The 26531-nt window shown below is 40.3% G+C and overlaps 1 protein-coding gene across 1 annotated transcript; it reads right to left on the bottom strand.

The window, feature by feature from the left end:
* Positions 1 to 19467: 19467 nt before the first annotated feature.
* Positions 19468 to 25345, bottom strand: LOC307200493 (vomeronasal type-2 receptor 26-like; the record flags this gene model as incomplete). The annotated part of the gene is made up of 4 exons (XM_079949031.1): positions 19468 to 20369; positions 22150 to 22366; positions 24337 to 24780; positions 25184 to 25345. The coding sequence occupies 4 exons, from the start codon at positions 25343 to 25345 to the stop codon at positions 19468 to 19470; spliced, it is 1725 nt and encodes a 574-aa protein (XP_079805157.1).
* Between the last annotated feature and the right edge of the window lie 1186 nt (positions 25346 to 26531).

The raw sequence follows: 26531 nt of genomic DNA on the forward strand, positions 1-26531 counted from the left end.
CGGGAGGTATTTGGAGGCTATGTTGGGAGTAATTAGCCTCCCTAAACCCACTCAAGATGGTGAGTGGGGCCGTATGCCTGCTGTGCCCGATACCACCCCAGAATTTTTGAGGGGGATGGGGGCATTAGGCACAAAACCCTCCCGTGGGTCGGCACTCCTCGACGCCATCTCTGACCTGCGCCACTAGCTGCAAGAACTTCAAAAGAAACGATTTGGCACGAAGGAACGCACATACTTCAGGAAATGAGGAGGAGTGAATACTGCAATAAAGAGGTCTCTGGAAAAACAAGATTTAATTTATGAGAAGATACGGTATGGCAAAGACTGATGGGGGAGGGGGGAAAACGTTTTATTTTACTTATGTGATTAACCCCAAGAATCCCCTCCCTTCAAGAGTCAAAAGCCAGAAATGAGGTTTTAAGGACTTAAGCTGTGAATCTAAGGCTGTGTGGAGATAAACTTTCGAATCAAAGTATGTTTTTAGAAGACTGTGGGAAGTATAAGAGCTTTGTTCCTACGCAGTCAAAAATGTCGCCGTCGCCATCTTGGGAAGCTCTGTCGGAGGAATAAGCCTGGGAGGACAGTGAATATCGTGGAAGAGACTCATCAAAGGGGCTTTAAGTATGACAGAGCTATGAATTTACGAGGGAAAAAGTGATCTTATCTCCGAAGGTGATGATTTATGGGAACCATCTGGATGGAGGTTCACGACGGGAAATCTATGCAGGAGCATTACCGGTGTATATCAGCTTAAGGAGACTATCAGGAGAGACCATAAAGGACAAAGAGAAAATATTTGATTAAGAAGTGATGTGGAAACAGCAAGATAAGACTGGAAAGAACTATGAATATGTGTTTGGACTGTTTGAACATCTATTTGGACTTATTTGGACTGATTTGGACATTAATGCAGAAGTAATGATTAGATCAGAATCCCTCCTCGGATCTGGAAGTATGGGACCCCCCAACAAAATTTAAAAATTCGGCACTGTAATTTGGAATCTATGTGATGTGGTTTGATTCGATGTGATTGGCCGGTTAATAAAAATTTATTTAAAAAAAGAAAAGAAAATACTTAACATTTTTATTGTGTTAGGTTTACAGAAAATAATAGAAACATTTTAAAGTCAGGTGTTGTTGTTTTTAAGTAAGCAAAATATGCATCAACCAATTCTTAGATTGTAAAACATACAAATAACTTGTCTATGTGTTCTTTTGCTGAGGCAAGTCCTACTCTTAGCTCTTTCCTGAGGAAGATGAGGGTGAATCATTTAGAGAATTTAACTGTTAATTGTAAAGGGGACTCAGAGATCTAACTTACACAATCCATATGTGGCTATCCTCTATTTTATCTGTCCTTGTAACAAAGATTTCTATTATATTAGGTTGTAGTTTTTGTACATTTAGTGTCTGTTAATGTTTTGGATGATGACACGGCCATTGGTTGGCACATTAAACGTTTGATTGATTGATTGAACTTAAGGACCCTCTGCTTATATAATTGCCACATAACTGAGATATTTCGGGAAACCCACAGTCAGTGATCATCCATGGCCAAGATAAGTAGCTGATATCATGCAGAAGATATGCATTCGATATTGTGGGCCAATTCTATGGAACATTTTCCTAGCTGAGATCAGACAGCCCCACTCCTTCTTGAAAAAGCAGAGCCCAGTGATAAACCTTTTAATTTCAATAAGCATTTAGGGCAACTTTTCTGATTAGTATTAACTGTTTTTATCTTTATTGTGTCCTCTTCAACTTTTCTATAAATCACTGAGAGACCATACAGTTAAGTGGCATAGATATTGTGTAAATAAAATACAGAAACAATAACCTCTAAAATGGATGGTAAGGGTTGCTCTGAGTTGGTTTTTTATTGCCTTCAAATATCTATGTAAAAATTCCACACCCATGTACCCTATAGAATAAGAAGAAATCAATAATCAAATCTTTATTCCATGCATAAGAAATGATGCACAAGCATCCACTGTAATATCAACATTAACTATCTGAAAAACTCCATCTACCACCTTTACTTAAATGCTTTAGGTCTACTCCATCAGTCAGCGTCTCACTCATTTAGAAGGGTAGTAGGGTTATTAGGTTCCTATTTCTTACTTAAATGTAAATATCCTTTGTTGAGCTTTACGCCTGTGAACTTTTTTCTCATAGGCTCTACAGACTATAAATCAACCCTAACCCTCCAAAGCAACAGCATAACTGAAATAATTTAATACTCCCAATTCATTTATACTTCTTTTATGATCCCATATAGATAATAAAAATATTGTTGAAAACACAAACTCATCAATTTGCTTATTACTTTCTTCGTATTAGCTGTTCCCTGTTGTTGAGCTCAGGCTTCACCAAAATTATGTAACATTTTGGGGAAAAGATGCATCCCAGTAAACCAGAACTGGAAGCCAAGATGGAGAAAATCTCCACTGCCACCATGTATTTTCCTCTGGTGCTTAAGTAAGTTGGAACAAAGGAAAGCCAAACACTGCAAAAGACCAGCATGCTGAAGGTGATAAACTTGGCTTCATTGAAACTGTCAGGCAATTTTCTGGCTAGGAAGGCCACAATGAAGCTGACAATGGCCAGGAAGCCCATGTAGCCCAGAACAGAATAGAACATGGTGATGGATCCTTCATTGCATAACAGTATAATTTGTTCAGTCATTGAGTGCATGTCCACATCTGGGAATGGGGGAGAGGTTGCCAGCCAGAGAATGCAGTTCCCTACTTGAACAATGGAGCAGGAAAGGACAATGGAATAAGTCAGTCTCTTCCCCATCCAATTCCTCATCCTGGATCCTGGTTTGGTAGCCATAAATGCCAAAACGACAGAAATGGTTTTGGCCAAGATGCTAGAGAGGGCCACACAGAAGATGGTGCCAAAACTTGTTTGTCGGAGAAGGCAAGTTGCCTCATTAGGCATTCCAATGAACAGCAAAGAGCAGAGGAAACACAAGAGGAGGGAGGTGAGGAGAATGTAGGTTAGACTTCTGTTGTTGGCTTTGACTATGGCAGTGTCCCGGTGCTTAATGAAGATGTCCAGCACCAGAGCTGTGACCAGAGAAAATAGAAGTGCAGAGGAAGTTGAAACAATAGCCAAAGTGTCATCAAAGGCTAGGAAATTTGAGATCTTAGGGATGCAGTGATTGTGGTCCTTGTTTGAATGCCTATCTTCTGGGCAATGGATGCAAGTTTCTGAAAAAGATTGCAATGTATGGCAATTTAAAACCAAGGATTATTCTAGTGGTTCATTTTCACCCAGTCCTACAAACATACCAGAAATATGATGCATACAAATTATTTCATTTACACTTCATTTTAAAAGCAAAGATATGAAAATAACTACATATCTGCTTAATAGAGCATGTCCTGTTTCCCCATCATATCACAGCAGGTGGCAGAACTATTTGATCAGTTCAGCCTATGTGGAGGGAATGAAAAGAAGGACCAGCCAGGCCCTGTATGAAACAGGAGTAGATGGTGATGAATAGAGTGGCTTACAAGCATGCCCCTTTCGTCCTGATCTTTCTTTCATTGTTAGCTCAGTACCTGCCTACCCAGGCCACAGAATAAGCTGGTCTGATGGCTTTTTATTGAGGACAGGGTAAGATGTATCACTCCAATATTTGCTTGACAGCTTTAGAGCTTTTTCCTACCTGATTTGTACCAACTGGGAGCCAAGGATTGCTACTGCATCTGCAAGTTCCTTTAAATAGTTTTGAAAGAAGTTCTATTCATCGGAATGGTTTAATAATAATAATAATAATAATAATAATAATAATAATAATTTAATATAATATAATAATTTGTTATTTATACCCCTCCCATCTGGCTGGGTTTCCCCAGCCACTCTGGGCAGCTTCCAACTGAGTATTAAAAACAATACAGCATCAGACATTAAAAACTTCCCTAAACAGGGCCACCTTCAGTTGTCTTTTAAAAGTAAAATAGTTGTTTATTGCCTTGACATCTGCTGGGAGGGCGTTCCACAGGACAGGCGCCACTATCAAGAAGGCCCTATGCCTGGTTCCCTGTAACCTCACTTCTCGCAGTGAGGGAACCACCAGCAGGCCCTCAGCACTGGACCTCAGTGTCCAGGCTGGATGATGGGGGTGGAGACACTCCTTCAGGTATACAGGACTGAGGCCGTTTAGGGCTTTAAAGGTCAGCACCAACACTTTGAATTGAGCTCTGCCATTGTGCATGGCCATCCTTTCTAAAGATGTATCTGAAGGTGATGGATGCTATATGCACATGTGAAATGCTATGCTTTAAAACCTATTAACAGAACAGGTCTTGCTCTTCTTATTTGAAAACATCCATTCTTTCATTGGAATGATCTTAGATCTTGATGCTAAAATGTGTTGCCCATATTTCTAAAGATAGGCTCCTCATTCATGTTATATATAAATGTGAAATAATTCTTAGTTTTAACACGCAACACACACACAATTAATGACTTGGGAAAGAGCTACTTGGAGTTTACTGCGATAAAGTGTGTCATTTGGAATATCTTAGCATGGCTTGTCTTACCCTTCTCATTTGAGAACATCCCATCTGGACATGGAGCACAATCATAGCAGCAAAATTTCTTCCCCTCCTTCTTTTTCTTCATATGACCAGGAGGACAGTAAGCATTACACACCGAAAGGGGTGGCACCTTTGCAAAGATATGAGAGAAGCATAAGAACATAAGAGCCCTACAGGATCAGACCAGAGGCCCAGCTCGTCCAGCATGCTGTCCTCACATTGACCAACTAGATGCAAATAGGAAGCCTGTAAACAGAAACTGACTACACACTCTCCCAACTTGTGAATTCTATGACTAACTGGGACACAGTCATTCAGGTTATCTAGACATTTTACTTCCTTGTCATGGCTGGGTACACGAATGTTCCATTTTATGTGAGAATAATGGAAGTCACCCATTACCACAGTTTCCTTTTTTATGCGTTCTGGATTTTGTTCTCCGTCTCAAGTTCACCATAGGCATTGTGCTCAGCGGGAAGATAGGAGATACTAGTATTAAATTACTCTTAGGTCTTTGTATTATCACCCACAACAATTCCATAAGTACACTGCTATTTTGGGGATTTGCTCCTGGAAACTTTGTCCTCTTTGACATACAAAGTGACATCACCTCTAGAATGCCCTTAGTCCCTCAGTCCAGTTTCTCTCTATTCCACCAGGTTTAAATTATGCCCATTATACCCATGCTCTCATCTAAGACAAAGTAATACAGCTTACTCATCTTGCCTTACAGGCTTCTAGCATTACCGGGTGGGTGGGTGGGTGGGCGGGTGGGTGTGAGTGGGTGTGGAATAGTATAGAAAAATATGTAGGGATTTCATCCTATAGCACCCTAGTAAATTAGAAGGCTAGTGATACAAAATATAAGTCAAGCTTCCTCAGCCTCGGCCCTCCAGATGTTTTTGGCCTATAACTCCCATGATCCCTAGCTAGCAGGACCAGTGGTCAGGGATGATGGGGATTGTAGTGTCAAAACATCAGGAGGGGCGAGGTTGAGGAAGCCTGATATATGGTTCATAAGTGAAGAAGTGGCACATCCTGTGTGAGGAATAATTTCTGTACTGAGCATCACAGAAACTCAAAAAGGTTAGAAGGTCCATATTTAGTCCATCCAAAGGCAGAACTAGCTTAGGATTTCAAACAAATGCCACTAACTAGAGACTTGCCCCAGAGGTTTCCGAAGAAAGCTATGGCAAGCAACATCATCTGTTTTCTGACAACCACTGCTCCATGTTAGTCTGATATGCCTTCTCTGGATGGTACAGTTCTTATCGTTCTTCCATTATTTATTTATATACTTCTGATAAGCAAAAATGCCTTCTTTTTGTTGTCATAGCTTTTTTATTTCTATAACTGAATGCCTGAAAGAACCATGCTCTCAAGATGATTTACAGAAATTTAAGGGGGGTGGGGAATCAGTTTCAATATCATGTACAATGAAAGCTCAGCCAACACAATAGTGAACAGCCAACTCTAATTTGTACAATAAGTGCAAATTAGAAATCTATAATGGGGGGGGGGGGCTCACAGAGCCAATAACCTGCTGCCTAAAAATGATAATTTAAAAACAGAACGAATTGCAATAAAATAATCTTGTTGGAACAGATGGATATATATAACCCTTTTAAAGGCTGGTATTGACACAGGCAGGAGATCCATGTGCTTGAAACCGCCTCTGTTTAGTGCTTGCTACTCTGAATTTAATGGCACGGCTAAGACAAAGTCACAGCTATGGCCATACATTTGAATGGAATGGTATTCCAGTGAATTTCAAATTAAATAATGTATTATGTGAAAGAAAGTTCTTTTTGTTTTCTTTACACCTCTTGCCCTTCTGTTTCATTGAATGACTAATAATGTTGGCATTTGGAAGACTGCACATCTATTTCCCACCTGAGCCAGGTCTTTAATCCATTTGATTCTGTCCTCGTTGATGGTGAGCTCTTTTCCAGAAGGAGCCTGTGGATCCAGACTTCCCACTTTGACCCTAGCGTAGGATTGATTTGGGAACGTGACCAAGTTTCTAATATCAAAACCAAATGCCAGTTCTCCATGTTCATTTAATGTAATTTCATCTCCGGCACTGTTGTTGAATGAGATCCTCTGAAGAAATGCATGGAGCTAGAAGGAAAACAGGAAAATACAAAGTTCTATATAGACTTATTCCCAATAAGACTAATGGAAGATGTCCAACTTTTGGAAGCAGATGGAAGATGAGAGTGGCAAATTATGGCACAGTGTAAATTCAACAACTGAAGGCTGCCTCATTAATTTTAACCTTTTAAATGCCTGCTGCTAGTGTAAGGAAAGTTACAGGGAACCAGGCAGAGGGCCTTCTCGGTTGTGGCACCCACCCTGTGGAACGCCCTCCTATCAGATGTCAAGGAAATAAACAACTATCTGACTTTTAGAAGACATCTGAAGGCAGCCCTCTTTAGGGAAGTTCTTAATGACTGATGTTTAAATGTATTTTTAATATTTTGTTGGAAGCTGCCCAGAGTGGCTGGGGAAACCCAGCCAAATGGGTGGGGTATAAATAATAATAATTCCTATTATTATTATTATTATTATTATTATTATTATTATTATTATTTAATATCTGTGACCATTAATGTTGATTTAATGCCTTGTTACAAAATACTCCCCTTTTCGATAAATAGAATTACTTAAATTTTATTATTGTCCTAAAGGGGCTAAATTCCAGAACTTGCCCAAGCTGTTAGGGTTACATGTCAAAACAAAATAAAAAAATTCCTTCCAGTAGCACCTTAAAGACCAACTAAGTTAGTTCTTGGTATGAGCTTTTGTGTGCATGCACACTTCTTCAGATACACTGAAACAGAAGTCACCAAACCCTTCTATATAGTGAAAAGGTGGGGAGGGGTATTACTCAGAAGGGTGGTGGGATTGGGTGATTGGCAGTCAATTGGGTGATTGGCAGATTGACACAATCACACCACCCTTCTGAGTAATACCCCTCCCCACCTTCTCACTATATAGAAGGGTCTGGTGACTTCTGTTTCAGTGTATCTGAAGAAGTGTGCATGCACACAAAAGCTCATACCAAGAACTAACTTAGTTGGTCTTTTTTAAAAAAAAAATAATATTTATTAAGGTTTTCCAATTACAACAAAATAAAGAAAAAAAAAACAAAACATCCAATTTTAAAATCTTTTTCCCAATAACATCTTTCCGGGACTTCCCCTCCCCTCTCCCTCTTGTATTCCAACTCTTACAAATAAACAAAAAAATTCAACAAGTTCTTATCCCAACTTTAAACTTATTATCATTGACCCAATTTTAAAAATATTTTCCCATCCCCTAAAATCGACCTGTTCCCTTCCGCGAGTTCCCCCCTTTAATATGCAATACAGATTAAAATAGAAAAAGGTAAAAAAATAATTTTACACCCTTTGGATTCCAAATTTCCCTCCCCCCTTTCCCGGTTGCGTTCCCAATGTTCCTCAACGTCTGATGTCTTCCTGGAGTTCCCACATCTCTCTAAGCCATAGTCCTTTACCAGTCATCTTTAATTTCGAATGTCCAATCTTGGAAGGAATCTGTCTCAAAAAAGGCCCATTTCTTCCATCCAGATTTTTATATCTAGGAGTAAAAACTCCAATTTTATTTCTTTAAGCCTGTCAAATCTGGATGTCCCAAATGTTCCCACTTCCAGCTTTGTCCAGTTCTTATTATTTTTGTTGTTCTTATTGATCTCACTCCTCCTCCTTTTTTTTTTTTTCCTGCTCTCCTGCACAAATGTTCTAATTCCAAAAGCTTCTAATTCCTCTGCAGAGGCTTGTTATTCAGGAACAAAACATTACGTCAAGTCCCTTTCATTCTTCAATAGATAAATCTATTGTCTCCTTTAGTGTGTAGACCTCTGTAGACAAAATAGTGTTCCATTTCTGCAGTTTCCCAGGAGATAGAAAGTTCTGGTCAAATTCCACGCCAACAATACTTGTAATATCCCTCAGCTCCTCTAGGTGGTTTGCAATAACTGAATTCCCTTCCAGATCACGTCCACCAGTCAAAATAACTTGTTATTCCTTGTTTAAAATAATTTGTATCCAATTTGTAACAAATGTAACCAGCAAAGTCCTCGTAACAAAGTTCTCTATTTTATTCTTCCGCTTTGACAGCTCTTTGACAGCTGTCAAAACCTCTATTTCTCTTCTCCCGGCGCTCTCACAAATCGCTCCCAGGGTTCCGGGGGGGGGGTTGCTTTTTAATTCAATTCAATTCCACTTTTTTCCTCCAGCTCAGTCTTATAATTTTCCCTCGCGAAGTTAAAAACTTTGTCAAAGTAGGGTTGCACTCGATCTTAGTTGTCAAATCCTTTGCTTTAACTTTTCTACAACGGGGGGGGGGCTGACTTCCTTTTTGCGCCTCCCCCGCTCACTCCGAATTTTTTTAAAAAAATTATCCCCCTTTTTAGTCCAGGTTCCGATTACTCACGGGTTATTCTTTTAAATCCAGATTTTCAATAGAAGAAGTCAGCGCTCTCCGTCGAATGGCATGCGGCTTCACTCGGCAGGGGAAGCGGAGGACTCAAAGCACCACCACCCCCCTGTCACCCGCTCCGCAGCCTTTAAAAAGGCTCCTTCGTGGGTCGGGGGGCGCAAAAGGTGCCAGCCGAGTCACCATGTCCATGGGTTTCAGCGCCCATGGTTTTTGAGGGTCCCCGCGTCGCCGGCGCGGTAGGACCCAGCCCCTGCCGAGCAGGCTCCCTCCGGAGCTCGGAGGGAGTCCGCCATTCGGCGATGGCGCCAACTCGGAAGTGCTAACTTAGTTGGTCTTTAAGGTGCTACTGGAAAGAATTTTTTTATTTTGTTTTGACTATGGCAGACCAACACGGCTACCTATCTGTAAGGGTTACATGTGACACTGCAGGATTACTTGGAAACAGGAAATAATACCTGCCAGGCTTCCACATTCTGAGGAGACAGCCTGCTCTTGTACTCCATTCTCCTGTGATTGACACTAGCTGAGTACATGATATGTAAAGCATGTGCTAGAGCGTAGACAGCATTATAGATACTGTAGCTGTGGCCAGTCATGCTCATTTCAAAATAAGGTGATGGAATGTTCTCAAGAGCCTCCTCTCCATCACACGTTTCATCAATGCCTGGTGACACACTGCTGTTTGAAAGTGTACAACCGAATGCCTGTTCCCAGAAATCTTTGATAAAACCATCTCCATCTTCCCAGGAAGGATTTACGGCCGAAAGAAATTCTTGGAAGTTCTGCAGCTCTTTAGAATGAATAGCAAAGGAGATAGCACCATGGAAAATTTGTATATCAGTGCGAAATCGTTTTTGAAATATGTTTAATGTGAAATCAATTTGGGCTGTCGTAATCCATACTTTTGCTGTAGAGACCTCTTTGTATTGAGGAAATATCATCTGAACCATCCTAGCTATCCTCAGAGCTACTCCTAACCACATAATAGCTGCTCTTTCTCCATATATAACAACTGCATTGGCTTTGCTCTTCAGGAAAGGGGGTAATACAACCCTTGTTTCAGATGCCATATCAATGACGCTGCCAGAGGAGTGCAGATTGTATTGAACTCTTTCAGCATATGCTGAACATATCTGATTCTTGGAAAACATTAGCTCCATGGCCTTCAAGAATCGTTCTCCACTTTCATTATCTGGAGTGATGAGCCCAACCCATTTCCATCTGAAATGTAGCAATAACTGGACAATTCCTTGATACTGAAGGGCTTCATTGGGGACCATGCGATAAAAAGAAGGGAGCTTGAGTTGATAATTCACTTCTGGTTCAAATGAACCATATGAAATCTGAAAAGGGAAAAAGGAAAAGCTGATTAATATTCTATGGAATTTTAAATGAGTTTGTTGGAAGGGGGTTAATGTTACTGTTTTGTTTTGTTTTAACTATTTATTTTGTACTTTTATCCTGTATTTTTATCTTATGAACTGCCCTGAGATCCTTGAAGAGTGATATTATTATTATTATTATTATTATTATTATTATTATTATCCACACACACTCTTTCTTGGTATAACTTTCCTTTCAATATTTGCCCCATTAACTTACATAAATTCTCATCATTACATGATTTTTAGAATCTCTCCCCCCCCAAAAAAAAACTTTTGAATACCCAAATTATATCTCATTCAGTCATTTCCATTTTATACCCAATTCCTAATGGGAAGAGATTTATGGCAGGGATAAAAAGACATTGCCATGGAGCTCATGCTCAGATCCTACCTGTGGAATCTTGTAAAGACCTAAGATGTCTGCCATGCATGAGGAGATATCAGAGCTCAATCCCCCAATGACTCCTATTGCATTTTCCTGAGTGTCACATTTGTAGTTGGGGACAAATTGATGTGATTTGAAGAGCAGGTCCAGAGTACTACGGTAGGCCATTTTTGGATTGGAGTAACTGTCATAGATGTGGAATCCAAGAGTGACATTGGGTAAGATCTTGGGATTCTCATTGACCTCATCAACAGCAAACACCAGGGCCAGGATGTGCTGGTAAAACTTTGTCACCACACTGCAAATCATTTGTCACTAGTACACAAAATCATTTTAACACAATATTCACCCACTCTAAATATGATAGTTTCAACTGCCTGACTATGAGGATAAGGCACAAACAAACAAATTAATAATTAGCTGGTGATTTTCTTATTGGAAAACGGAAAAATCTATTCTGGTTACTATTACCTGAATTTTGACCAAACTGCGGGAGGCGGTGGAAGACAGAAGTGCCTGGCGTGCTCTGGTCCATGGGGTCATGAAGAGTCAGACATGACTAAACGACTAAACAACAACATTGCCTGAATTGTGCGTTTAGACTTTTGCTTCATATAATTATGTATATTTGGAATAAGAACTGTATTCAAGCCAAATCAGATTGTTAATATCTCACATAGATTGAACAGAGATTTCATTTTCAGTATTAATTATTAAGTGTCTTTGAAACCAATACTTCATGACTAGCTTGCATTCATTATTATTGTAAAGTAAAGGTACCCCTGACCGTTATTGTAACTCCTGATTAATATATGGACTAAAGAACATATATGAGATAAAGAACCTACGGTATTCAAAAACAGGCTATGGGGGAATGCTAGTATATATATATTTATGTGGGGCAGTAATAATTTATGGCAATCAGTAATTAAGAAAATATAAATGTCTAAGTAGGAGTTCAGAGTAAAAGCATGCTGTTTCTGTTGAAAATTCCAGACTATGTGAAGGATTTAGAAGAAAATTGAGAAGAAAGTATTCAAAATTTGCAAATATAATACTTGGTGGATGACTGCTGATGCAGATTTTAATATTCAGAATAATTATGGTTCAATATTTTGATAACGTCTTTTCAGATGTAGAAAATTGTGCAAGTAGAAGAAGGGGGATCTCTTTTTGGATTGCTTAAACCTGCAGAAGTGAGCTAAGTAAAGTAACTTTCCACCGTCCTGATCCTGGAGCGGAGTGTCAGGACTGACGTTTGAAGCCCATTGACCAGAGACAAAGGTTTTTGATAGATAGTTAAAAGAAAAGTAACATAGGGACTCCATTGTTTCCCTTCGCATTTCAAAGGAACAAATATTGACTGAATATCTTAAAAAAAGAAACTTTGTTGCTATTGCTCTTAAAAGAAAGAAGAAACAGAAGTTTCCCCCCTAGAGGGAGACTGTGAAATTGTAACCAACTTCAGGAGCTTGCAGCTGTTACAGATTACAATCGTGGGAAAGGACTTGTGACCTTGTAGGACAATGTCTTCAGAAGCACGGTTGGGCTCTCTTTGCAAAATAAATGCCCTATTGGACCAGTTAGGTCAGAAGATAGATATGATGACTAATGCGGTCAGAAATTTTGAACAGGCAATAGGAAAGTACACAGAGCCTACCCAGGAACTAAAACAGGAGTGTGCTACGAAGAGCACAGATGAGAGAAGAGGATATCGCTGAATCCTGGGTGTCAGAAATGGAGGGAGTTGCGGCCCTGCAGGATTATGAGCCTTTGGAGTTGATAAATGAATTTGGAAAAAACCAGGTTTGGAAAGATAAAGTTTGGTTTGGTTTGGAAATGGGGGGTTGGATTGACCCTCCCATGCAGAAATATTTGGACTCTCTGAGTCTAGTAATGGGCTGCCTGATGTTTGGAGCGGTGGGGGCTCTTAATTTTGGAGGGAATTTGAAACAGGTGTTTAAACATTATATGGAGTTTTGTCTGGACTATGGAAATGGGGCTGATCTGCTGAAAAGGGTGAAAAACATTATTAAGCTGGAGTTCCCACGAGTGAAAGGAAAATATGAAGAAGAATCGCGGGGGGTACATGGAAGAGACTTGAGGGCCTCGGACATAAGGGCACCAGGTTAATGCGCTAGTTTAATGGGACAAAAAGGACTGACAAAATCTGGGACCAGGAGGAAGGGACGCTGGATGAAGATTGGACTGATTTACACTCTTTTTTTCTTTTGTCATTAGGGGTGGTGAATGCTTCCCTTCGTGAGGGAACCTTCCCAGACCCGCTGAAAGAGGCAGTTATTAAACCGCTTCTTAAAAAACCATCTTTAGATGCGGCCACAATGGCCAACTATCGCCCAGTCTCAAACCTTCCATTCTTGGGCAAGGTGATAGAGCGAGCGGTTGCTGAACAACTCCAGGCACGCTTGGAAGAAGCGGACCATTTGGATCCCTTCCAGTCGGGATTCAGGCCTCATCATGGGACTGAAACTGCCTTGGTCGCACTGGTTGATGATCTCCGGCGGGCTAGGGACAAAGGTGAGAGCTGTTTCCTAGTTCTGCTGGATCTCTCAGCGGCGTTTGATACCATTGACCATAACATCCTTCTGGACCGTCTTGAGGGGCTGGGAGCTGGGGGCACTGTCCTACAGTGGTTCCGCTCCTTCCTCCTGGGCCGTGTTCAGAAAGTGGTGGTGGGGGATGAGTGTTCAGACCCCTGGGCTCTCATTTGTGGGGTGCCTCAGGGTTCTGTCCTCTCCCCCATGCTTTTCAACATCTACATGCAGCCGTTGGGAGAGATCATCAGGAGGTTTGGGCTGGGTGTTCATCAGTATGCAGATGATACCCAGCTCTACCTCTCTTTTAAATCAGAACCAGTGAGGGCAGTGAAGGTCCTGTGTGAGTGTCTGGAGGCGGTTGGAGGATGGATGGCGGCTAACAGATTGAGGTTGAATCCTGACAAGACAGAAGTACTGTTTCTGGGGGACAGGAGGCGGGCAGGTGTGGAGGATTCCCTGGTCCTGAATGGGGTAACTGTGCCCCTGAAGGACCAGGTGCGCAGCCTGGGAGTCATTTTGGACTCACAGCTGTCCATGGAGGCACAGGTCAAATCTGTGTCCAGGGCAGCTGTTTACCAGCTCCATCTGGTACGTAGGCTGAGACCCTATCTGCCTGCGCACTGTCTCACCAGAGTGGTGCATGCTCTGGTTATCTCCCGCTTGGACTACTGCAATGCACTCTACGTGGGGCTACCTTTGAAGGTGACTCGGAAACTACAACTAATCCAGAATGCAGCAGCTAGACTGGTGACTGGGAGCGGCCGCCGAGAACATATAACACCGGTCTCGAAAGACCTACATTGGCTCCCAGTATGTTTCCGAGCACAATTCAAAGTGTTGGTGCTAACCTTTAAAGCCCTAAACGGCCTCGGTCCAGTATACCTGAAGGAGCGTCTGCACCCCCATCATTCTGCCCGGACGCTGAGGTCCAGCGCCGAGGGCCTTCTGGCGGTTCCCTCATTGCAAGAAGCAAAGCTACAGGGAACCAGGCAGAGGGCCTTCTCGGTAGTGGCGCCCACCCTGTGGAATGCCCTTCCAGCAGATGTCAAAGCGATAAACAACTACCTGACATTCAGAAGACATCTTAAGGCAGCCCTGTTCAGGGAAGTTTTTAACATGTGATTTTACTGTATTTTTGGTTTTTATGGAAGCCGCCGAGAGTGGCTGGGAAGGCCCAGCCAGATGGGCGGGATATAAATAATAAATTATTATTATTATTATTATTATTATTATTATTATTATTATTATTATAGGACTGTCTTAAAATAATTGATGAATGTTAGAAAAATGTTGAAATGGAACTATTTGGCTCTAGTAAAAATGTTTTAAAGAATTAGGTTAATGATATGGCTATGAGAAGTTGATAAAAATAAGATTTAAGTTTTAAGTTCTAAGGCCTGCTATAAGACAAGATGAAAATAGATTAAGATAATGTAAGAAAATGTAAGGACAAAATATTGTGAACTATGGAAAGGATTTGCTGTGATAATTGTCAACCAGGATACAAGAAAGGGAAGGAGGAGGAGGTCAAAGAAAGAAGGTAATGAAAGTTAAAAATCTGAGAATGATGGATGTATGTTTTTTTTCTTCTTTTTTATTGTATTTCTTTTTATATGTTTTTTTTCTTTTCCCCCTTTTTTCTGCATTTTGTAAACTTATGTTTTTGTAAAATATTATTTCAATAAATATATTTCAATAAATATTATTAAAAAAATAGAAAATTGTGCAAATAGTACAAAGGATCTTTATAAATAACAATTTCTGTCTGGCAGCTAAAGGCAACAAGGTGTTAGGAGCAGGTGGGCAGGCATTCCAGAGATTTGGTGCCCCTACTTGAAAAGGTTTATCTAAAAATATTGGAGGAAAAAATCCTAGAGAGTAAAAGCATGAAGTTGATTGTGGATCTGTTGAAAACAAATGAGTAAGCCATTGAAGAAGTCAGGGTGGCTGATGAAAAAGCTGTGAAACAACAACTACAAGAAGATAAATAATATTTGCTGATTTTTACATTTATTTGTATAATGAAGGCTTCAGCAAATACAATTTTGTAAAACCTGGATGCACCCTAGACTGCCATTTTTAAAGCACACAAATTGGTCAAGACATATCTGAAGTGTGTGGTGCAGATATTTTGGGCATCTAATCATAGAATGACTTATTTCCCCAAAGTGATTTGTTTGGTAGGTCTCCCACTTCCATTTCCTCTCTTTCTGTCACCCAATCTACTCTCTTTCCCTCATTTTTTCCTCTCTCCTCCATTCACACTGAACTAGGCTGAGGTCAACATGTGATACGCAGTCTGCTAACGGCTAAGCAGCTATGCATTATAACCAGAACAATGAGCAATTGGATCACAAAAATGTAATGTTTTGAAATATCCGTCATAGACTATGTTCACTTTTTGATCATTTCATATTCTTATTAACAATTGTGTCCTTCCTTCCTTCCATTAAAAAACTCTTCTATTCTTTTTTTAAAAAATACTTCACAGTCAATCTTATGAATATAAAAGAATCAGTAAGATAAAATAAAAGACCATTTACTTACAATGGAGTTTTAACAGAGGACTGAGCAGGGTGTTGGTTGAACAAAAGTTGGGGGGAAATGTAATGGATATGGGATACCATTCCACCAATGATGAGATCACCTTGCTCATGCCATTCATGTGGAATATATACAGCATTATTTCTCAAGCAAGTCACATTTTGAACTTTGCACACCATATCTGAAAGCAGCAGCAGAAGAAGAAGCAGCACCATTCTGAGAGCACAACTTCTCCTGAACATGGACTCTCTTGGATCTTTCAGTCTGCAACATTCATGTTAGCCTTAATACTCTCATCAGCCTGATTTAAACAAGATGCCTTGGGTGGCAACAAACTCTGCTAGTGCAATACTCAAAGGGATGTGAATACACCTTACCATAAACTTCAGCAGCATTATGGAAGCAAGGCTTACAATGGCATGGCTTGAACGCCAATTAAAAAACAGCAACCTGATTTTCTATACAAAGAAAGAGGAAAATTGATCAAAATGACAGAGCCCTGCCTCTCTCTCATACTTAATCTTAGCACTGGAGTACTTATAATCATGTCATACTCAGGTGTTGAATTTTGTTTTCCTATCTGCCTTCTTGAAAATCACTGGAGAATAGGCCATGCCAATTGAGTATAGTCATTTAGATAATTGCAGGGAAGACATTCACTTCTGTAATGGAGTAGGAACAGGTCTCAAACCTCCCCTGTCAAAGCGGGAAATCGACAGCTGCAAAATTATTGAATGCTGGTTATCTGATTTGAAATTCTTCTGCAAAAATCTTGCTGGTGAACAAAACTCACTTTGTGAAAGAACCTCGATATTTATTTTTTAAAGAATGAAATGTTGTTGTTGTTGTCTATTACTTGTGCTTCACCAGGGCAGGTTACAACAAATAAAACACAACATTAATATTAAAACACAATATTAAAGAAAATTTAAAACAGTTCAAAACAACATAAAGCTTTTTTTTTTTTTTGCTAGTCTAATAGGCAACCATTGAAAGTGTCACACCATCTTACCCATGTAATATTAACTACTCCTGATTTTCTCTGGATCTTTAGAACAAACAGGAAGTCTGGGAAATAAAACTCTAATAGCATTGATAAACTTAAAATGCATTTGTAGTGGAATGCTTGCAAGAAGAACAACCAAAACCCTTTACACCACAGACTTCCTGACATAGTTGGAGGCCTCTGTGACCACTCACTCTGACTATAATAAGGTCATGATGTTCCTATCACACATAGGAAATGTGTGTGATATAGAAAAAGGCCTCATGCCCGGTGGGTTCATATCATTTGGAGCAAACAGCATAATTTGCTCAGTCACTGAGTGTATGTCCAAATCTGGGAATGGGGGAGAGGTTGCCAGTAAGAGAAGACAAGATCCCTACTTGAGCAGGAAAGGACAATGGAATAAGCCAGTCTTTTCCTCATCCAAGTCCTCATCCTGGATCCTGGTGTGGTAGCCATGAATGCCAAAACCACAGAGATGGTTTTAGCCATGATGCATTTTTCATCTCTGCCAAGCTAAACAGTTGGCTCCTTACCTCTCTCGCCCTGACCTAGTCACTGTGATCCACATGACGGTCACCTCCAGGCCTGATTATTGTAACTCTACGTGGGGCTGCCCTTGAGACTGACCCAGAAACTCCAGCAGGTGCAGAATGCCGTGGCAAGACTCCTTACGATCATGCCCTATATGGCCTAGGACCCTCATACCTACGGGACCGCCTCTCCTGGTAAGTCCCACAGAGGTCCTTATGGTCTTCAACTAAAAACATCTTGGAGATCCTGGGCCGCAGGGAAGTTAGGCTGGCCTCAGCCAGAGCCAGAGCTTTTTCGGCCATGGCCCTGATCTGTCACAAGAGACTAGGGCCCTGTGGGACTTGACATCTTTCCGCAGGGCCTGCAAGACATAGCTGTTCCACCAGGCCTTTGGCCAAGGCACAGTCTGACCCCCTCTCTCCTTCTATAATACTCATAGAACACTAACCTAATGATTGCCATTAATTTGAATCTGAATTGATTTTAGAAAATATTTCAATTAGCTGATTGTGATTCTATGTAAACTGTGCTATTTTTACTGTTGTTAGCTACTCTGAGCCTGGCTTTGGCTGGGGAGGGTGGGATATAAATAAAATTATTATTATTATTATTATTAGCTACAGAGAATATGGTGCCAGAACTTGTTTGTCGGAGAAGGCAAGTTGCCTCATTAGGCATTCCGATGAACAACAAAGAGCAGAGGAAACACAAGAGGAGGGAGTTGAGGAGAATGTTGGTGAGGCTTCTGTTGTTGGCTTTGACTATGGCAGTGTTCTGGTGCTTAAAGAAGATGCCCAACACCAGAGCTGTGACCAGAGCCTGTAGAAATACAGAAAAAAATGAAATGATGGCCAAAGTGTCATCAAAAGCTAGGAAAACTGGTATCTTTGAACACAGCGATCATAGCCCTTGTTTGGATGGTTATCTTCTGGACAGCTCATACAAATTTCTGGAAAAATATACACTGTATGATAATTTAAAAACAATATCCAGTGTTCTATGTCCACCCAGCTCCACCAACAGCCCAAGAAGATGATATATTAAAATTGTGCCCTTTAAAGTTGCATCTTGAAAGCAAAGCTGTGAAAATTACTGCATATCTGTGTAATAAAGAATATCCCTGCTTACCCATCATATTGCAACAGGCCTCAGAACTATTTTGTGCTCAGTCTATGTGAAGTGGGTGAAAAGAAGGACCAATGGAGGGTTATGCAAGACAGGAGGGTGATGGATGGAGTGGCTAATCAGCACAATCTCTTTCTACCTATTTTTTCCATTGCTAGCTCATTGATTTATGACAGCAAAAACTGAAACTAGCTTTGGTTCTCAGTTAATATTAGTAGGGGGGCAAAGTTCTCCAGCCATCAAACCAGCCCACACTAGGTCCTGGATAGGAAGGTACTGAGCTAACAATGAAAAAATAGCTAGAGAGAGATATTCCTAAGAGTATTTTTAGAGTTGAACCCACCCCATCCTTTCCACTTGCCTAATTTGCTACAACTGGGGGCTGTTACACTCTTCCACCTACGTAAGATGTATTGGACATTGTTTGCTATCATACTAACTGCTTACTGGAAACAATTCTGGACAGAGTTCTAATGTTATTAGGAGGTAGGGACACTGGATAATATTGTCTTATCACTTTAGAAACAACACATCTGATCTGAGGCAATCTGACATGGTTAAGAAGCTCCCTGTCACCAGTCTTTCACTCAGATAAAAAATGTAATTAGGGTGTACTAGTTCACCCTGTGTGTAGAGGATTTTGAAGCTCTCCATAATTTTTCCATTGCCTAGACTGATCTGCTACAAATGTCTTATGAAAGTGATGTTGGATCGTATCCACAGTTTCATTCCTTCACACAGTCCCAATTCATATGAAAAACATATGTTCCTATGTGGAATAACAAAAACATAAATGATAATATGATTCCTTCTATTATTTACATTTTTTTCAACTTCCTGACTAGGAAAGGTGCAATGAGACTGTTAATTGTCAGCAAGCCCAGGTAGCCTAAGACCCCCAAAAAACTTCTGTCATTTATATCTTTCTCCGTATCAATTGCTCTCTGTTGTTTAACTCAGGCCTCATCACAATAATGTAGCATTTAGGGGAAAAGATGCAAGCCAGTAATCCAGCACTGGAAGCCAAGATGGAGAAGATCTCCACAGCCACCATGTATTTTCCTCTGGTGCTCAGGTACGTTGGAATGAAGGAGAGCCAAACGCTGCAGAAGACCAACATGCTGAAGGTGATGAACTTGGCTTCATTGAAACTGTCAGGCAACTTCCTGGCTAAGAAGGCCACAGTGAAGCTGACAATGGCCAAGAAACCCATATAGCCCAAGACACAGTAAAACATGAGGACTGACCCTTCATTACATAGAAATATAATTCCTTCCCTCATTGAGTGCATGTCCAAATCTGGGAATGGAGGAGAGATTGTCAGCCAGAGTGCACATATCACTACTTGAGTTTTAGAGCAGGAAAGGACTATAGAATAAGCCAGTCTTTTCCCCACCCATTTCCTGATAGAGGATCCTGGCTTAGTAGCCATGAATGCCAAAACTACAGAGATGGTTTTGGCCAAGATGCTAGAGAGGGCCACAGAGAAGATGATACCAAAAGCAGTTTGTCGGAGAAGGCAGGTCACCTTATTAGGTTTTCCAATGAACAACAAAGAACAGAGGAAACACAAGAGGAGGGAGATGAGGAGAATGTAGGTAAGGCTTCTGTTGTTGGCTTTGACTATGGCTGTATTCCTGTGCTTAATGAAGATGACCAGCACCAGAGCTGTGACCAGAGACAATAAAAGTGCAGTGGAAGTTGAAACAATGGTCAGCACTTCATCAAAAGCTAAGAAGTTTGGTATCTTAGGAATGCATAGATCCTGGCCTTTGTTTGGATATAGATCCTTTGCGCAATTTGCACAATTTTCTACATCTGAAAAGAAGTTAACAAAATATTGAACCAGAATAGTTCCGAATATTAAAATCTGTAGCAGCAGCAGTCCACCAAACATTATAGCTCATCATGCAAATTTTGATACCTTTCTGACCAAGATTTTAAATACCATAGGTTCTTTATTCCATATATTAATCAGCAATTGCAGTTTGTATAATGAGTGCCATCCCACCAAATCATACTCAAAGCAATCCCACTGAAATAAATAGACTTAAGAAACTTGTCAACCAATTAGAGGTTTTCCATTATGAAGTGGTTTATAATTTTTTTGAAATAAATACATAAATTGATTTCAGTGGGTCAATTCTGAGTATTACTATTGCCTAATGAGTTTTAATACTAGAAAATCCTGATCCCTTATTTTTTTAATCCTAAATAATACTGGCATTTTTACCAGTGCTCTTGTTAAAGCCATAAAATCTTTATGCGAATGTTCGTAGTGATTTTTATATAATTACAGTGGTACCTCGGGTTATGATTCTTCTCTCACATGCTTGGTCTGAATGATTTCAAAATAACAATTCATTATCCTCCAAGTTCTCCAGCCATCAAACCAGGCCACACTAGGTCCTGGATAGGAAGGTAGTGAGCTAACAATGAAAAAAATAGCTAGAAATAGATATTCCTAAGAATATTTTTAGAGTTGAACCCACCCCATCCTTTCCCCACTTGCCTAATTTGTTACAACTGGGGGCCTAAATGAACACTGAGAACAATGTACAACAACATAATTTTAAAAAATGTGCCAAGTTAATTATAACAAACTTGCAAAACAGCCTCTCATATTTTACTTCAGTAACTTGGGCAATCTGGTCTACCATGAAATAGCATGTCCTACCCTTCTCATTTGAGACCATCCCATCTGGACATGGAGCACAATCATAGCAGCAAAATTTCTCTCCTTCTCTCTTTTTCTTCCCATAACCAGGTTGGCAGATGCCATTACATTCTGAAAGGGGTGGCACCTATCCAAAGATATTGGAAATTTAGCATTGAATAAAGTTAAGGGAAGAGTTTAGTATTAAATAGTTTGTAGAATTCTTCGTCCATCTGATATCTATCATGCTTTAAGCAATAGTACACAGGGGCACATTCCTTCTGTATTCAAACTCAGAAAGATTCAAAGTTCTATACTCAGTCTTATAAACTAGATTTGTATGTCATTGAATGTTACAAACTGAAGGCTTGACTCATAAATCTCACATAGAGTAATGACAGGAAACATCTATTTTCTGTAATACATGTTAGGCCCTGCCAACATTTTGTTGTCATTCCTTATTTCTTTATACCTTTTTATACTGCCCTATCAGGCAATGTCCTCTCTTGGTGGCTCAAAAACATACACCATATGCAAATACAATTTCAATAAAACAATATTATATAAAACTCAACCTACAACCTTTAAATCAGCTTATATCAGCAGCTAGGTGGAACGGAAGCGTTTTCATCCTATTTCTGAAGGACAATAGTGACAAAGCCAAATGAACATCTCAAGGGAAGTATTTCCATAGACCGGCCACCACAAAAAAAAGTCTTGTCCCTAGCAGCTGTGTATGTACCGAACTCATTTAAAGAGTAGCCTAAAAAGCAGAACTACCAATAATGATCTTAAGGAGTTGGGCGTGCTCATGTGCATAAAGAGAGTTCTTCAAATGATAGCTTGCCACCAATGAAATATTCACTTTTCATATAAAAACAATGTATAATAATAATAATAATAATAATAATAATAATGCATTATTATCAACCTGAGCCAAACTTCTGTGCCATTCGATTCTGGCCTCATCAATGGAGAATTCTTTCCCAGGAGCAGCCTGAGGGTCCAGCCTTCCCACTTTGATTCTGACATAGGATTTATTTGGGAATGTGATCAAATTTGTAATATCAAATCCAGCGTCCAATTCTCCATATTCATTCAATGTAATTTCATCTCCAGCACTGTTGTTGAATGACATTCCTTGAAGAAACGAGTGGAGCTAAGTGGAAAGTGAAAGAGAATCAAATGGACTAAGAAATGGAGCAGCCGGGGAGTTATGTGAGGCTGCTGTTTGTGGATTTTAGCTCTGCTTTTAACACTATCCTCCCCCATAGACTGGTGTCCAAGCTAGAGGCGATTGGACTCTCCAACTCCACCTGTCTCTGGGTTTTGGATTTTTTGTCAGAACGTTCTCAGAGGGTTAGAGTGGGGTCACATATGTCCACAGCCCTTAGCCTTAACACCGGCTCACCACAGGGTTGTGTGTTGAGTCCCCTGCTCTATACTCTCTATACGTATGATTGTACAGCCATCTATCCCAGCAACAAAATCATCAAGTTTGCTGATGACACTACGGTGGTGGGGCTCATTTCAGGAGGGGATGAGTCCGCCTATCGGGACGAGGTGGAGCGGCTTTGTGTTTGGTGTGGAGAGAACAATCTGGCTCTTAATACGGCTAAGACCAAGGAATTGGTGGTGGATTACAGGAAAAAAAAGGCGGACATTCAGCCCTTGTATATCAAAGGGGAACGGGTGGAGAGGGTGGCGGAATTCAGGTTTTTGGGAGTGACTATCGATCAGGGCATGACTTGGAGCGCAAATACCACTGCTCTGGTGAAGAAGGCCCAGCAGAGAATTTATTTCCTCAGACTTTTAAAGAAGAACAATCTGAGTGAGAGACTGCTGGTGCCCTTCTACCGAGGCTCCATAGAGAGCATTCTCACATACTGTATTTGTGCCTGGTTCTCCAGTTGTACAGCTAGGAAGAGGAAGGTGCTCCAGAAGGTCATAACCACAGCCCAAAGGATTATTGGTCATCCTCTCCCATCTTTGGAAGAACTGTACGGTTCCCGTTGTCTTAGGAAAGCAAACAACATCCTGCAGGATGCATCTCACCCGGGATACAGTCTGTTTGCACTACTGCCTTCTGGCAGGAGATATAGAAACATCAAGTCAAGGACAAATAGACTGAAAAATAGTTTCTATCCAAGAGCTGTGGCCTTTTTAAATGCTGTAACTCGATAGTGTGACCTGGGAGTTTGATGGGTGTGGGTGTGGGTGTGGCTGGAATGTGGTTTGTTTGGTTGTTGTTGTTGTTTTGCTTTTGTTGTTTTTAAGGGATGGCATCCAATTTCGTTGCACTTGTGCAATGTTGCACTTGTGTAATGACAATAAAGAATCTATCTATCTATCTATCTAAAAATAGGAATTGGTTATTGAAATAGCTTTCCTAGATGGATTTTACTTATTTTTCTCTTTCAGAGAACCTTTACACAATGGAACGTTTCTGACTTTCAGTAGCCGACAAAAGAAGAGAGTGGAAAATCATGAATCACTTTAAATTCAGTTGAAGTTGCTGTCAAAAGAACTTTCAAAAAGAATAATGGAGGATAAGTTAGGGTATAAACATTATCATCTGAAGGGAAGGGAAGAATCTGAATAGCATATTAAGAGCTGGGTGCTCATGTTCTGTAGACATTGCTTTGTTAATGGAATATTGGTATCACAGAACTGTCAGTAAAGAAACATTACCTTCCAGGGTTCCACTTTCTGATAAAATAGCTTGTCTCCACCCTCCATTTTTCTGAAGTTGGTTTTAGTTGAGGAAGTCATATGTAAGGCTTGTGCCAAAGCATAAACTGCATTGTAGATACTGTAGCTATGGCCAGTCATGCTCATTTCAAAAAATGGCGCAGGAAGGCTCTCCAGCATCTCCTCCCCGGTACATGTGTCTGCTGGCCCAGTGGATTTTGAAAGTGAACAACTAAATGCTTGTTCCCAGAAATCGTTGATAAAACCATCTGCCTCTGCCCATGAAAGATTTATATTCTTAAGAAATTCTTGGAAATCTCGAAGCTCCTTTGCATGAATTGAGAAGCAGATAGAACCATGGAACATTTGTCTATCAACCTCTGTAATCTTTTGAAAGGTATACAATGTAAAATCAATTTGGGCTGTTGTAATCCAAACCTTTTCTGGAGATAACATCTTTTTATACTGTGGATTGATTTGTTGAAGTATCTTAACTACTCCTATAACACCTCCCAACCATCGAACAGTTGCACTTTCTCCATATATAATAACTGCTTTGGCCTTGCTCAGCATGAAAGTTGGCAAATTATTCAGTAGGTCATCAACCATTTCAAGTCCATTACCTGAGAAATATGTATGTTTTTGAACTCTTTCTGTGAATGCTGAACATATTCCATGCTTGGAAAGTATTGGCTCTATGGTCTGCAAGAATGTTTCTCCACCTTTGTCGTTTATAGCAATGAGCCCGACCCATTTCCATCTGAAATGCAGAAGTAACTGGATAATTCCCTGATACTGAAGGCCTTCGTTGGGAACCATGCGGTAAAAGGAAGGGAACTTTATCTGATCAATGGCTGCTGTTTCAAATGAACCATATGAAATCTAAAACAACAACCAGACATTTTAGAGTGGAATCAGTGGTCCATAATCCTTACATTTATTATTTTTTTCCCCTTTACACTGCAATCTTATAAATTTCCAACAATTAAAGTGAAACTGCATTATTTTATAGTGGCAGACAGACACACCCACCCACGTTTGCTCACTCATATCACTTTGTGCAACAATTCCCCTTACATACAATAGAGTTAATTTAATAGAATTCAGAAAGCCATCTTGCCCTTATCATTCACATCTCTGATTATCCATTTTATACCCCCCAATCAGTTCCACACAATTCAGCTTTTACTTTCCCCATTCAAGTTCCTACTGGAAAGAGAGAAAGAGAGTGAATTATAGTGGAAGATTAAAGGCAATCCCTCTTATCCCCAGACTCAAATCCTACCTGTGGAATCCTGTAAAGACCTAAGATGTCTGCCAAGCGTGAAGAAATATCAGAATCAAGTCCCCCAATTACTCCTAATACTTTATTCTGAATGCCACATTTGTAGTTTGGGACAAAGTGATGTGATTTAAAGAGCAGGTCCAGAGTGGAACGATAGGTCATCCTTGAATCAGAATAGCTGTCGTAGATGTGGAATCCAAGAGTGACATTGGGCAGGATCCTGGGATTCTCATTGATCTCATCAACAGCAAACACCAAGGCCAGGATGTGCTGGTAAAACTTGGTCACCACACTGCAAATAAAGTGGCTGGCTATTTCATGGGACTTTTGAACAGTACACAAAGTGGTTTTGTCTCAGTAGTGGTCTACTCTAATCTGAACGATTAAGCTGTCAGAGTATACATATAGGGTACAACCAGCATAATTAGTAATTAAAGAAGCGCTTTAAGAAAGGAAGAATTGTGCTTTCATAATGATAGGCCCGTTTTGAGCAGTGTGTAGCTCAAATCGGATTTTTAATCTCTCAGCAGATATAGACTGTGGAGATGTCTATAGAGAATGGATAGATTGTCTTGAATTTCACTTCATGAGTGCTGTCCATTTTGTTCTTTATCACCATTGATCTTCAGCTACAAATGCCTGCTGAAGTGTGCTACAGTTTGGGGAACTATTACCACATTTGGAGAGTTCCTGAACCTGCAAAAACTTCCTCCAGTACTGGACCTCTGTGTGTATCTTTAGAATCCAGCTTTTTATAGGTTGAAACCCAGGAGTAAGTGAACATAAAAGGAATGTGGGAAGCTGCTTCGTATTCAGCACACCAAAGTCAGTATTTTCTTTACAGGCTGCTAGCTACTGTATTCTCCAGTGTTTCAGAGAAGGGTATTTTCTAATCCCATATTTAAAAAACCAGGGACTGAAACTGGAACCTTGGCATGCACAGCCTGTGCTGTGCTGCTGAGCTATGCTCTGCTCTGTAAAGGAAAAGGGTTATATTTTTGCTCTCATTCCCAGTTTTTCCTTAGCAAGTCGTTTCACTACACAAATGCGTGTTGTCTTTTGGATGCTTTAAGCCTCTCATTCTGTTCTATAGTGCGTCCCTTTTGCTGGTAACCACATTCTATTGGAGATTTAAAATGAAAAGATAGTATGAAATAATATATGTGTATTTCCTCACTACATCTTACTCTTCATAGGTTGAAAGTCTAATGATAACCTGTAGGTTGAAAATTAAGGAAATGCACATTTTAAGCCAAGTTTCTCTATGTGCATATATTTCAATGACTCATCAATGATTAACCATCAACCTCACACCCTGATTTTTGCTGGAAGTCACTGATTATTAGGC

Source organism: Podarcis cretensis (genome assembly GCF_951804945.1).
Source record: "Podarcis cretensis genome assembly, chromosome: 13".
Lineage (NCBI taxonomy): Eukaryota > Metazoa > Chordata > Lepidosauria > Squamata > Lacertidae > Podarcis > Podarcis cretensis.